We start from the raw sequence: 15,611 nt of genomic DNA on the forward strand, positions 1-15,611 counted from the left end.
TACTGCAACGTTTCCCTCCAATAAATGAATCCCACCAAAAATTAGTTCTTGAAAAATTCATCAATGTCACACAAATACTAGGTGGGAAAAACATTTCCAGCCTCAGGACACAACCACCACGTTCTTTTTGGGGTGGGGAGGGCAGCCAAAGGTTGCAGAAGGTTTCCAAGGGGAAACCTTCCCACAGTCTTTCCCAAAAAAACCCCAAATCAGCTTACTATAACCTCACACACAAATCAACTAATTGCAGAGGCATTTCCCTCCCTTTGTCACAAGATGCTACACGCAGTTCTTCACCTCAGCTGCCCACATGGAGACAGTCACTGAGCAAGAAGAGGTACTAAAACAGTTACAACTCTGGAGGCCAGGACTAAAAACTTGAAAAACAGAATCTCCCAACATGAAAGCAACTACACAGACCACATAAAACAAAATCACATTTCATGTCACCTTGTTGTTAAGGTTTTCACCTTACCTAGCCCACAAATGGCTTGATTTATAAAAGCAGACTGGAATGTACTGCACCAGCTTGGTAAGAAAATTGAGCCTTCTACAATATGAAGTGTGAAGTCCCAGCTACAAGTGAAGTCAAAAGATGGATATAATAAAATTTTTCATGGTGACCACGCTATTAAAGTTTCGCAATCATCCCTGTCACAGTAAAGGCTCACAGGATGAACAGGTGCAATATAAAGGAATCAGGGGAAGAGGTCTATTTTCCAACAGATTTCCACAGGACACACCAGTTTCAGGCAACTTTTCAGAGTTCTCTCTTGCAGTGTGGAGCTATAAAGGATTTTCAAGCCATGACAATGCAAAATATTTCACCACCTACCAGCATTAACGATGGCATCGACCTCCAGCAGTGTAATGTCACCTCTATAGAGAGAAACTTTCTCACTCAGACTTTTCTTCCCCTGCACGTCTTCTTTAGTGCTTTCACCTACAAACAAAGAAAGCAGTAAAATCAGGTCACAAACGTGGGTCTGAGATCATTATTTACAAGCCCCAAGCAGGCAGCAGTCCAGTCACATATTGCTGTCACACTGCAGCAGCTTCCAGTTTCACCTCGAGAGGGCACCGATAACCCACAGAGAGCAGCACTGCCCTAAAAATCACTCTGCTTGCCTGCTGTTTCCAAATACAAAATAGTAGGAAGCACTGAATCCTTGCCCGCATACCATTTAATTACAAAACCGTATAAAGAAGCATTTTCTGAAGTGAGATCCATCAAATTTTATTTGGTAATCACAAGGGAGCAAATTGCAACAACAAATTGAGGAATTAGTTAAGATAACCTTCCTACTAGAGCAATAATTTCTCCAAATGAGTACAAAAATATACAAGCACTTCATTTGCCAACAGCCCCAAAATTCAGAATGACTCCTGTAGACAAACAGTCAGAAGAAGAAAAGCCTGAAAAAAACCACCATCAAATTTAAAGCTTGAAGCTTTGGCACCTTAAATTGCTCAACTAGAAGGAGGCAGGTGGTGAAGACACAACATACATCAGCTTTCAACAGATTTGTTAATAAATAATGTTACAATTAACAACTAAGGTCTCTTATTCTGGTAAATTCTTTAATTTTTGCATCACCAAATCATTTGCACCCTACTCAGTCTATAGAGCAGTTCAGTTACCTCCAACCCTTTTACAAATACATTGCCCAAAGCTTCACCAAGTCTTACACTGTTAGACATGCACATCATCAGCAACAAAAAGAGGAAGGAAGATTACTGAGTATTCTTAACATTCCTTTCAGCAAAAGTCTCAAGAGGCTTGAGTTCATCTACTGGTCAGAAATAGAACTCATTTGCTAAAGTGTCAATTAAAGTGGGAAGCAGTCTCAAATCTTCAGAACAAATAAATTTTGTTTGTAAGCAAAGATTCCTCAATATTTAGTGAGAAGGTAGAAACAGTCCAAATAAATTTGCCTCTTTAGTCTTAGCCCAAATGCCCATGAATTTGAGAATAACTGCTCAAATCTGCCAGCATTGCAAGCAACATCCCTGCCCTGGCACAGCCCCTCCTTGCTGAGCTCCTAGGGCTCAGACCCACTCCCAGTGGCAAAAAAGCAGCTGAGACAGCCACGTGCTCAGACCTTCTGGGCTCACCTTGGCATTCCCAGCCCTCTGACAGACAGGAAACAGCCTTATGACAACACAGTGTATTTGATGTCACCCCCCTCTCCCCGCCCCGTGCTCCCAGTGATGCCACCACCCTCACATTCCACTCTCTCGTTCCATTTCCCAGCCCTCTGATTTCAGCTCAGGGTGCCGGTGGGGGATCGCAGCAGCACCGTGATGCTCCGCACGGGGCTCTCCCTGCTCCTGGGGCTTTCCCTGCTCCAGGGACTCTCCCTGCTCCAGGGGCTCTGTGCAGCATCGCCCCTCCCTGGCACTCCCGGCGCTGGCAGCCGTCCCATCAGGGTCTCGGCCAGGGTGGATGTGCCTGCCCAGGCCCTGCAGCAGCCGGGCGCTGGCGCTGGCACAGGCAGTGCCGGCCTGTGGCCCCTGAAGGTGCTCGGCTGCGGCTGCTTGGCCCTGTCCCTGCTGGTGGCCGCGCTTTGGCTTGGATACCGCCTCTGGAGAAAAGCCAAGAGGCCACGGAGAGAGGTGAGGGATGGGGTCAGGCAGCTGGGATGGTGCCAGGACACACCACGGCCTGGGGCTGCAATGTGTAGGGTGAGGACTGACGGTCCCTGTGGAGAGCAAAGCCTGGGCAGGCACCAAGGGCCCTCTGCCTCTGCCCCAGCCCTGCACCCAAAGCCAGAGGCAGAGCTGGGCTCAGCCTCCTTCCTCCCAGGAGGAAATGAGGACTGGCTGAGCCACAAGGGCCACAAGACAGAGCCTGCCTGTGACCTGCTCCAGGCATCCTGCTGCCTGGGGCAGCCCAGCCAGGCCCCAGCTCCCCCAGAGCCCGAGCCCAGCCAGAGGGCTCTCAGGCCCCTCTGCCCCTTCCATCGTGCTCCCTGCCCTGTGTCTCCCAGGAGAAGGGCTGGACACCCTCGGCGTGGCCAAGGACCTGCTGCCTGGTTGAAGGTTCCCACCTCAGCGACGAGGGGATCGGCCGGCAGAGGGAAAACCCCGCGTCCCTCATGAACTACCTGAGGCACCTGCGCCGCCGCTGCCTGCTCCAGGACATGCTCCAGAGGGGAGGGAACAAGAAAGACTTGGATGAAGAGGCAGCACTTTTCTCTCATTGAGGAAACAACACCTGATGGGCAAAGGGAGCAATATACTGCAAGATTTCTAATCCAGCCTTTTTTATTATTAAAATTATTTATGAAATAAGACAGCTTTTATTATTGTTTTAAGTTCAGTCTCGCTAACAATTTGACTGTTACTCCTATGAGAAAGTAAAGTCAATGGTCACTAAATCATCTTTGCATCCACACACATAAAAGGATAGAGTTGATCCTGGTACATCCTTTTTAAAAATGTATGTTTTGTTTCAGCTGTTTTTGAAGACACACAGAGTGGAAACACTATAAATGCTCCAGCTTCTCCTCTTTCCCCCTCTGCCTCAGCCTCAGGAATATATTAGAGTTGAAATTCTTCACTAGAAACAGTTGATCATTCATGTCCCATCCACACTTTTTCCCCTCTAGATCCACCCATCATCTTCTATCCCTTTGCCTATGCAACCCAATTTCATTTAGCTCTTCCTCCTACATCACCCTTTGGCCCCAACATCTGAGTCCACAGAGCCACAGCTTGAAGTAGGATGAGGTTGATTAGCTGAGCTCTTCACACTAAATAGAGCAAATAAGCAGTCCTTGTCCTCAGCTTTGCTTACAACTCCTTCCAGCTCACCCCAAAGGAAAAGGGCCTTTACAACTCACACGTGGGTAGAAAAACACATTAGATTTAGTCAACAAAAACTGTGCTCGAACAGAAAACGTGCAAAGTTCTTCCAAACTAAGAGGAAAAAAGGACTGTCAGAACATCTCACTAGAGGGAGCCCCCAGCCAGGACATGAATATGCTCAGTTGGTGGAATGGACAAGGATGGTACAAACCTACAGCATCGGAAAATCAGCCCTGAAGCTCAGTCACTGCTCAAATAGCCGGGGTTTTAAAGTCTAGTATAAAGTATCTTAATCTTTGAAATTGAGGTCTCAGGCATCCAATTACAGGAATCCCCGCAGCAATACCAAACAGCTTACAACCAGAGGGAGGAGAAAAACCTACAGCTGGAAGAGTTTCTGTTATAAAAACCCCTTATATTTGCATTTTAAAACTACTCGTTAATGAAAGCAGAGCCCACACATAGTCAAAATAGGTACCAAAGCTCCATAGTATAAAGCAATACCTATGGCACAATAAAATGAGAAAAAAGAAATCCAAGAAAGAACAAGTGAAAAGGATTGATGGCAGCAAGGCTCAAAGGCTCACATAGTTATAATATAAGTTAGTTAAACAACTCAGATGACTTAATTTTTTCCTCCCTCTAGTTCATAAAAACAAGTAACAGACTGAATCGCAAGAAAAAAAAGCTGAAAATGGGAGAGTTTCATCATTTGTAGTCAGCTTTAGAATTCACAGCTGAAGGAAATAAATTAATTTGAAGTTCAAAAAAGTCTCCCCACTATCTGATCCCTACTACAACAGTTACTAGTAGAGATGTGTATCCCCACACAAGGAAGCCTATTCTAACAGGATCTGGAAAGAACACAGGAAAAAGAACCAGAGCAAGGGATAAGAGTCACAATGTGATCCCCAAACAAGAGCCAGCCCTTCCACTTCTGGGAGAATCCTCAGCAAACACTGGACTGGGACACTGCTCCACTTTTCTTGAGTTACTTAAAAAAAACAAAGGAGTTGAGCAAGCTTTAGGAGTGCATCTGACCACAGGGGAATGTGCAGCAACAACTCTGCTACACACTCTGTGCCTTTTCCCTTCACTGTCTTTTTGTTTTAATTTAAAACTTTGTTTTCACAGGTGTCCTGTACAGATTAAAAATGACAAGCTATTATCAATTACTAACCTCCCATCTAACACAGCTTTCTATTCCATTTGTTTCTGCACAGGCTTAAGGAGTTTTAGAAAAGACAGATTGTAAGACCTGTTCTATTCCATGTCTGCTTCCACTCCTACTAAGCGTGGATGATTGTACAGGAAAGGCAATTGCTTATCTAAATCAAGATAAGCATTATTTCCATATGTTCCATCACCAGGGGGAAAGCATTCACAGATGCACTGTAGTACTTCAGATTTGTAGTACAGATTTGCTCTATCACTTCTTGGACTTAAACGAGATCAGAACCTGAGCACAAGGAAGGAACATCTGTTGCAGACAAATCACTTCCTACCCAGCCAAAAACGCAGCACAACATGCAAGTCAAAGGCACTTGATGATGAACACCAACACCTTCTCTCTGGCTGCACACTCTGCCAATATGGTGTGTTTCTGCTAATTACAAAGTGGCATAATTGGATTAGCCCAGGACTACAGCCAAGTACCAAACTCCCGAGGCAAACAGACACCACGAACCACAGAACGGATGAGGTTGGGTGGCACCTCCAGAGATTGTCAAGTCCAACCTCCCCACTCAAAGCAGAGTCACCCAGAGCAAGTCACCCAGGACCCAGTCACAGATGAATTTTGAATATCTTCAAAGACAGAGACTCCACAACCTCTCCAAGCAATCTGTTCCAGTGTTCAACCACCCTCACACTAAGTGTGTGGTTTTGTTTCTAATGCTCAGAGAGAATTTCCTCTTCCAACTTGTGCCTCCCGCTCTGTCCCCGTGCAGCACTGAGAAGCGTTTGGAGTCATCTCCCTTACACCCTCCACTCTATGTTTATAAACACTGATCAGATCCCATCTGGGATGACTTTTCTTCAGGCTAAATCTGACCATCTTCCAGGTCAGGAGGTCATCATGTCTCCCATTCAAGGTTTTTCAGGAGGTACGAAATATCCCCCATCTGAGGAACAAGGGGCTACAACACACCCCTCTACAACTCCTGCAAAAAGCCCAGAACTCACTCACTTGGGCCAAGTTCAATGTAGTGATGTGGACACCAGCAGCCCTCAAAACAGGGTTGGAAGTATGAGCAGTGATGTTTTAGCCCCATGTCTGCATGGGAGTCACTGAAGACATTTACACATCACAGAGGGAAAGAGTGGGGTACCATGAGAACTGATCAAAGCAGTCAGTCAGACTGAACAACCCACACAGCGCTCATGCAAAATGCAATTTTCTTGTGTTACCAAGGTCTTGCCTAGTCCTTACAGCGTTATGTTCCAACCTTTCCCTCAGTCTATCCCACACGGTTCTCTATATCCCCAAAACACAAAGTTGAGAGGCAAGAAAACCCTTTTAGTCTGGGAGACTAAAAGTTTTTGTAAACCAAGGGAAGACTTGGTATGGAATGCAAAAGTACCAAAGACCCAAGTCTGAAAAAGGAGTAACAACAAACGAGGAGAACAAGAACAGGAACACATTCTCAGTTCTAATTTGTGATGCAACCTGGTCTGCAGGGACATGCAATTGTCAACTCATAAATCAAAGTATTCTCACTTCAGCAGCATGCACAGTGACAGCAGACACAAAACACAAGTAGGCTGAGGCCCTTGGGTATTTGTGTGTTTACTTGGAGAGTCAGCATCCAGCTGCTGTGGTTGCTTCTGCCTGCTTCTGCTGGCTTGGGATTTCATGATTTAGGGTCCATAGGAATGGCTGCTGGTTTAGTTGTGACCCAGAAGGAGCTGAGCTTTGTGTACTTGAAGACACTCATTCAATCGCTGTCTTGTTTGGTCGGTTCTTTACATGAACCTTCAGAGGGCTTCCAGACTTTGCAATGATATATTGGGATAAAAACACTGGTTGCTAAGTTCTTGCCCAAGTCTGATTCTGATTATCAGTGCCTCACTCGCAGTGTTACCAAGAATTTCAATACACAGATTTTTCTTCCCAAATAGCAGCCTGAGTTACACAGTATATGGTCAGCCAAGGTCACATGGAGGCAAGAACTATACTGTGTAAGACGCAGTTCCTACTTTATAACCTCCTTCTACTACAGAGAGTTTGTGATTAACAGTGGAAGCCCAAAAATGGAGAGACAAACATATTACATTACTTTAGATCCCTGTTCATTGCTCCATGAATATGTTGATACTTGTCTATAAAGCTGGAAGACTACGGGTGATGTCACTTCACAGACAAGTCAGATCACCTTCACTGCAAGAGCTGTGCCTTGCAGCATCACAGCATTCCTACAACTATTCCTGGAGTGTTCAAATCCACCCACCACCTCTTGGGATAACTATGAGCCTCCATCCAAAACACACTACCAGCAGTGCAGCTTTAGAAACTGGGAAAAAATGACTTTTCATGAACAGCCAGGTGTTTGGTCTTCAGCAGTACCTATTTCATTTACCAAAACATGAAAACCCACTTTTAACGGGCGAGCCCATACAGTATTAAGCAGGATTAAAATAAGTTTATAGTGGGAAACCACAAATTCATTAGCTTTCATTCATTAGCTCACTAAGCAGTTAGACAATTTATATTCTACATTTTCTGCTTTTTTAATCCCCTACACCATTGCTAAGCAACAACTTCTCTAGCTGAGCATTACAGGCTTTTGTAGTACTTGCAGTGGAGCTTGGAAATCAAATGTTACTACCAGAAAACTATGCAAAACTACAGCAAAACCATCAGCAAACATTTCATGGCATTGTCATTTATGAGCCTCTCTGCATGACATACAGTGACAACTGTTTACCAGGTGGGAGTAGGAACTTTAGTACCAGAGGCAGGTAGGTTAAGTTCTTATGCAAGTGCAAAAGATGTTTTCTACACAAAGACATTAGGCTTGGTGGTAACTCGCACCTTGCACATCTCCCTTTCCCTGCTCCCTGAGATACCACGTGTAATTTGCTACCCTAAGGAATAGTTGAGCTTCAATTTAAACAGCAAGGGGCAGAGGATATGTGCAATATATGAAGAGAACTCTACCATTATTATCATTAGTGTAACAAGTCATACTTGCTTAATTTAAGGACTTGAAAAATGGAAATGAATACAAACTCACGAGCAGTTACAAACTCACGAGCAGTTAGTAGAAAGGTTTAGCTCTATCTTCTTCTGCATGTCTACATAACACACAATACATCAGTAGGTGAGCAGCAGAGGACCTTATTCACACAGAAAAGATTACATTGAGCACATGGGAATAAAGCCAGTGCAGGATGAACTTCAACTACAAGTCATATCTGTGGGGCAAATGGAAGACACAGAACTCAGAACACCTTTACAGTCTAACTATCCATACCAAAAGAGACCATCAAAAAGGCCCATAAACGAGCCTCTGGAAAAGCAAAGGGTGGGATAAAGCAGGGAAATGTTTTAAAGCAAGACAGAGGTGCTATCAGTTTTACCTTTTTTTAGCATCTGCATTAGAGATGGACCAAGTCCTTTGGACAGGAGACTCTTGGTAAACTCTAGAACAACCTTTTCTGACACAGTGCTTGACCACCAACTCCCAGAGATGCTCTCAGTGCAAAGGTGCTCACAGAGAACCACTCTCAGAAATAAATGTATTGGCTATATCAGCAATTTTGCAAGATGTGCATTCTATAGCATCCCATCCCCCCAAAAAAAACGTCTGGAAGCTTTGGTAAAGACCCTTGTGACACAATTCTGCAGACATGTCAAGTCAACATGCAACAGATGCAAGTCTCAGGACGTTTTCTGTGCACAAACATTATGCTTCCCTTTCACACCCCACACTGATGTGGGAAATAATTCTTCGTGAGATGGAGCCACACATAAAAGAATCATTTTAATGGGTTTTAAGGCTGTGCAAAATCCAAGTTTACCTTTCAACTGGATTGTTAAGCCTTCTCTACAGCACAGAAGAGCATTTTCTGGGCATCGTAACAAATGCACCTGCACAGAGTGCTTCCTACAGGGATGAGGAATTCTGTCTCAACTGAGTTTTCCAAGAGAAAGCCACGTATCACTTTACAGAGTAAGTACTACCATTTAATGGTCAGACTCAATGACCTTAAAGGTCTTTTGCAACCTTAATGATTCTGTGATTCTTCCCCACAACCTACTCAGACATCAGTTGGTTTGTTAGAGACATTTCTACGTGCTGAGCAGTTCAGCTCTAGTGAATCAAAAAAGGAAGACCAGGCTTATCTGGTTTCCAGTGATTGGGTTTTTAACACGTGCAATCAAGTGTTTAACTGTGCGTGAAGCAAATGCAACTATCCATGAAAGTTGGTTAATATGATCCTAACAGAGCTCAGTGAGCTCAAACTGCATCAGCAATCCCCCAACCTCACCGAGGGAGGTAAAGCAGAATCCTTACCCAGTTTGAGTGTGAGGTTCATTTTCAAACTCGATGCAAGACTCCCACACCCAAAGAGCAGCAGCTGAGTAGCCCACCCTGTGTGATCATAATTATCGTTAGTCCCAGCCAGCAAATCCTAGTTGAGGCAACAGCTCAGCACCTTTAAAATGTCTGTCACATCTAAGCTACAGCAAATTAAACCAAGTCACACCTTGGTAGAAAGCCTCTTACTGTCTTATCAAAAGAGGCTCCCATCTCCTGTAGGAGGACATCAGCTTTTTTCACCTACACTTGAAAATATCCAGAAGTCACATAGCCAGGCAACAGGTCTACATAGTAAGCCATGACAAGGGTACAATTTAACAGCTTGATTTTGGACTCAACCTAATCACAGGCACATGGCTTCTAAGCAGGCTGGCACACTGGATCACATCTGTCTGCACAGGACTGTGAGGACATATGCCACAATCCATCATAAATTATAGACTGGGGCATTAGCCAAGCCACCACACTGAGCAAAGCTGGATGACTTACTGAAACCGTCTCTGCAGAGCATTACTTTTGGGGTTTGATCTTGCAATCCCCCACGCTCTGAAGAAGCTCATCCTTTATACATAAAAAAAGGAGCAGAAAAAAGGATAATCAAAGAGAAGACATGAGCCAAAGTCCATAACCTGTTACTTTTCCCCTGCATGTATTACACTATCTCGCTCAAAAAGCTACTATTATTCTGCTTTATCTTAGTAGTCTTGAACACCAGACGAGTCAGCAACCAAAATATTCCAGGCTGGAACCTACAGTTTTTCTCAGCCATTCCTGAGGAACAGCACATCCCGACTTGCAGCATCAGTGCTGCTAAAGCCACCCTCCCTCACACCCTGAGCGAGCAGAGCCTGCCAGCTCACAGCACCCTGCATCATCTCCACTTTCTAACTCTGCTCAGTACTTCCCCAGGGACCTCTGCACAGAACTTCAGTGCACAGAGATGTTCAGCAGCTACAGAAAAAAAGGACTGTATCTCATATTGCACGAGACAGAAGTTTGGAAATTATTAATCTGGTCAAGACTTGTGTCATCAGTAATTAAACTTCAGAAATATTCTTTCTGGCAAAGACATGCCTGACTTCCCCTTGCACTTCCACCTGCTACTGCTCTCTGAAACCCACCAAGAGCTTGCAGAGCCTCAGTAAGGACACCAATTTATTGTTGAGAGCAGCATCCTTTCCTCCAGTTAACTCTTGCCCCTCAAGGAGCTGTCTGCCACTGCAGATAAGAGGGTTTTCTCAGCTGCCTTCAGAAGGGCCACAAAATGATAACTCTATCCAGGACCTGTATAAGCTTATTGCTCTGTGGAAGTTAACTTGTTAAAAAAAAAAAAATCACCAAGCATCAGCTTAAAGAGAAATCACTGCCTTAATTACAAAGACAAATGCTATTACTTTCTTGGAAAGAGGATTAGCCACACTGGATTTTGTGTTTTTAATCTATGTAAACAGATCTGAACTTTTACTTTTTAATAATCATCGTACATTTGCTGAGAGCAAGATTTTTTTTTAGTTCTTCCTCAAAACACTATAAAAAAAAAACTGTAGCACAAGCATCACCTCTTTGACAGCTAATCCATCCTAAAAAGGTTATATGCCTGCAGCTCACCAGGGAATTGCAGAGTCAACTGATTATATATTCATTCTTTCTGTTTACTGTAGTTTTCCCCCACCCCCTGCACTAAACACACTCATTTATCCACTTTTATCAGGGTTATCACTAATTAGGGAGGAATATTTGCCTCTAAAACCAAACCAACACACACACAGATTATTGCTCTCAAGCAATAGGTAAACTTGCATCTGAAGAAGACAGAAAAGTGTGTGGGGCCAGCAAATCACATGGTCAGATTTGTACCACTCTGCAGCTCTGCATCTGTTCAGGACATGTCCCCAAAGGGCAGCCAAGAGCCTGGGTGAAGCAGAGCACACACAGAGCTCTGGTTACTCCCTTTGATATGGGTTGCAGCCAAACAAAAACCACCTCAGCCTTAAAGTCACCCCACATCATGCATACAGACTCCTGGACACCTCCAGAACAGACTGAGAAGCTCCCAACATGGTTTGCTGTTGTTACCCCTCCAATTCCTTTGCTCCTTCCTTAATATATATGGACAGAGAGCAGAAATGAGCAAACAGATTTACAGGCACTTCCACAAAAAGCACATCGTTTTCCAAGTATTCCAAATACCTCATTGCCATGATCTTCACACAAACCACAGCTGTTGCTCTTTGGGGGGTGCTCCCCCAGCTATTACACACAGCAATTAATAAGCAGAGATCTCCACATGCATCTCAGTGACACAGCTTTCTAACCTTTAACACACCAGTCTTGGAGAGACCTTGTGATAAGACATTTAGTGGGAGTAACAGTGGTATGACTACATGAAGAGTAAGGATAAAACCAAAGACAGCAGGAGTTTAGGCAAAGCTGGAATTCACACTCTGCCTCAGGTAACAGCAGAGATCCTGAATGGTGGCACACAAGTTATTGCTGTTTTCTGTGTGAGCTCAGCAGAAAAACTGCTGCACTGTGAACTTCACCGGACCAAGAGTTTCAGTAGCAAAAGCACCATTTTCTTTGACAGATAGAAAGCATCACACTGAGCTGTCTCGATTTACTTTCCTCCTTGTCACTCAGCTAAAAAAGTGTTATAAAGACAGTTGTTAAAGTCACTGTAAGAAAAAAAAAAGAACACACACAATGCAAGTTGATGGACTTGGGTTCTTGGTGGGGGGATGGTCTTGAAACACATTGGTTTGACAAAGCTATTACAGACAACTCATTGTCATAACTTGCCCGACAATCAATCTTTATGTTCTAGTTAAGCACAATTTCTTCTTCTGTCTAAGTCACTGGAAATAATGAGTGGTTTAGAGAGATGTTATTTCTCACTTGCAGACATCTGGCTGAATTTCACTGCACCTCAGTAGTGGTGTCACTTGCCAAGGTCAGTTTGATAATGTTCACCTGAATTCCTATTTCCTGCAGGACAGATATCCACACCAAACAGGGCCACAAGCAGATATTATATTATATTACCTGTGTTTAGTTACCCATCTCAAGAAATGCTGGTCACGGCTCAGTATAACCACACATTTTCCTTCCACCACGAAGCATTTCGAGTGGCTCACCCTGATGCTTTGTCTCTGTAATCTTGTGTCAACCCACTGTGAATATTTAGAAAGCTACACATTCACGGTGCAAAGATGCTTTTGTTAAATCCAAACCAAATTATTATACATAAACCCCTCAGTGTTAAAGTAGATTAATTTGAATACACTTTGAACCATATCATTTTCTTAAAAAATAGCAGATTAAAAAGATACAGAAGCTGCCAAAACATCTAAACATATTTCAAGACTTGCTTAAAAAAAGGAGACTGCAGACTTTTTATGTCATTACATCTTAAACAAAAATTAAAAACTTAGTTACTGTGTCCTTCCCTTTTAACTTCATTCAATCAAAATCAGGTCTTACCATTAGCAAAGATCTTTAAACCGCCACCTGAATTTGCTGTTTTCTTGGCAACACTGCCATACCAATGAATTCCAGAGGCTGTGAGAGTCAGCAGGACCCTCAGCTGCCTGGAGTTCAACTATACAAAATTTATTCCATTTTCTGAATTGCCCAATTAATGCAACAAAATGTTTTTCTACAAGTGGCACACAAGACTCAGCGAAAACAAAATTACCAAGACCCTGATTTTCTCCAAAAGCTTTCAAGAAAAAGTTTTCTGAAGTCATCTCTGCAGAGAATCTTTGGCAATTACTGTGTACCCAACAAAAAGCTAACATATGTATTTAACTTCTAAAACCACTCTAGCCCTGAGTCTACATGGTGGTGTTTTAGTCACTGAGCAACATTAGCTCCTGTTGCTGTACAGGATGAGTGCCCAGCACAAAGTGGTGGGTAATAAATATCATTGAAACAACAGGATATAAATTCCAAAGCTTCAGAAAACAAGTCCATTATTCACATGTTGTCAGGAAGGGACTCTGCTTCAAAGTACATAAGAAAACAGATGAGATGCCTGCATTTGGTGTATCTGAAGGATAAGAAGTGGGAAGAATAATGGATTTCAGTATATTCATACTATCCAGCCCTCTACAAGCTCATTCTTTGTTTGCAAAGAGGGTAACTGCTTATTTCTTTAATAAATGCAGTTAAAACAAAGAAAGCTTATGTTTACAGAACATAAAGAACAAAAATTTTGCCTTCCTACCATCCCCTGTGACATTAAAGAGGGCCACTTTTCACTAAGTCTCCCTTTTCCTTCCACTGCTGTGTTACAACAGTTGATCTCTGAGATTCACTTGTGTCTCCTGGCAAACCAAAAATCCAGGATCCCGACAGCACAGTCCTTCTAGAAATACCCACACCAGCTTGCTTCCCTCAGCCCAGAGCAGTGGGCACCAGGCTTAGTCTCTGCATTCCACATTGCACAACTCTCCTATCATAAGGAAGAATCAACACAAACATGGACTGAATTCCACGCCAAAACATACACCAACTTAAGTTCTTACAGCTACTTCTGTCCATATGAGGAGACCTGCAAAACAATGTGGGGGTTTATTTTAGTCACAGAAGAGCATTTTAACACAGACACTGCTGCTTTCAACTCCCAAATGCTTTCAAACACCTTTGCTGCTATAAGAAGAGACAAAGCCTTTGTCAGCTGCCATTCAAAACTCCCCAACTCTGCTCCTCAGAAAGCTTTACAGAGTTACACATCCCCCTGTTACTCAGTTACAAAGACCTCCAGCCTTGCCAAAACACAAACTTACTCCAAGTTTTACTAGTTTTCTTCAGAATTTAGTTCTGAACACAACTTTCTATCAAAAGGTGAAGGAGGAAGGAAGAGGAAAAACCCTTCTTCCACAAACTACGGTATGTTCTCCAAACATGTTAACAAAGAGCAGTGAGGTTGGTTCCTTCCCAACATGAACCTTTTAAGTCATTTCAGTTTGAGAAGTTCCACACACAGACTTTACAATAATCTTCTGTTAAACTTCCACATGACAAAAACATGTGCCTACCTGGAATCTCCCAACACCCCCCAGCAAGTCGTTCACATTTAAAAATGGGCACCATGAAGGTTTTATGCTGTTCCTAACAGCCAGCACACAAATCTGTGCCGTACTGAACAGTCTTAATCTCCAGTTGAGTACTGAGTATCTACAGGGACTGTTGCCAGCCCAGATGCTCTGCCTTTCTCCTGCAGCTTCTTACTACGGCAGCTGATTGATTGCTCCTGCTTCACTTGATTTGTTCTTGGTTGCTTTCTTGATTTCTCCTCATCACTCTTCCCGAGCAGCCTCTCCATGCTTTACTAATCAATCTGTCATTTTTTCACTGTTTGGAAGTAAATGGTAAAGAATTTTTTCCGCATTTCCCATCAGTTGCTCTTTTGGCCTGACAAGTAATACAGAGGATTTTATTTTTTTCCTCTTCTTCAGTTTGTCAGTACAAGCAGCTACATTTCAATAAAAGAAAATATGAGAAGTTGGGCATGGCACTGTCAAGTCATCACCAATTGCATCACACCTGGGGCCTCACTTCTCTCCAGAGCCTCAGGCTGTACCTGTTGCCCTCTGTATGTCCCAGTACACAGAGCAGAAGTCCCCATCAGCAAGATTGAAATTCTAGTTTTTCCGTATTTCAGCTCAAAAAAATAGTTCTTGCAAACTCTCAATACCTTCAAGTGGAGTCAATGTTTAAGGGAAGGTTGAAACACATGCAATAAGAGTCACATTAATACATATATTTCTTCTAATTGTATTGATCAGTTGGCATGTGGAAGCATTTCAGCAGCCCAGCCTTCCAGAAGTTCACTATTCCACATGGCTTATTTACAACAAATATATCAAAGACAACAAGTGACTACAGCTATTTCCTCCTGAATGTACAGTATAACAAAAGCTTCCAGTAGCAGAGAAGTGTTTCAGCACAACTTTTGCCTTCCAGCATTATTTTTGCAGTGCACTGAGTACTAACAGAGAGAAGGCAAGAGCGGCTACAAGAAAATAAATTCACCACTGCCATGATTCAATATCCACATATTAGACAGGGACATTTTGCTTCTGTGAAGTCTAACACCAATCACAACATAAATCCACACCTTGTCACCTTCAGCAGCCCAAGTAATACAAGACCTGAGAATTTCAGTACTTTATAGGGAATGTGAGAGTAGCTGCAATGAAAACATAGTTTGGGCTGGTAGGGATAAAGAGTCTCCCAGTTAAACCCCATGAC

General features: G+C 43.2%; 1 protein-coding gene across 3 annotated transcripts in view; it reads right to left on the minus strand.

Annotated features, from left to right (window-relative positions):
* The window catches only part of MACROD2 (MACRO domain containing 2), an 844,666-nt gene that overhangs the window by 823,722 nt on the left and 5,333 nt on the right, over positions 1-15,611 (minus strand). For all 3 annotated transcript variants that reach the window (XM_027693439.1, XM_027693438.1, XM_027693440.1), the window contains exon 3: positions 836-943. In XM_027693439.1, the coding sequence (XP_027549240.1) occupies positions 836-943 (108 nt within the window). The remainder of the gene's footprint in view (positions 1-835; positions 944-15,611) is intronic.

This window comes from Neopelma chrysocephalum, unplaced genomic scaffold, assembly GCF_003984885.1.
Source record: "Neopelma chrysocephalum unplaced genomic scaffold, ASM398488v2 Primary Assembly neopelma1_91, whole genome shotgun sequence".
Taxonomy (NCBI): Eukaryota; Metazoa; Chordata; class Aves; order Passeriformes; family Pipridae; genus Neopelma; species Neopelma chrysocephalum.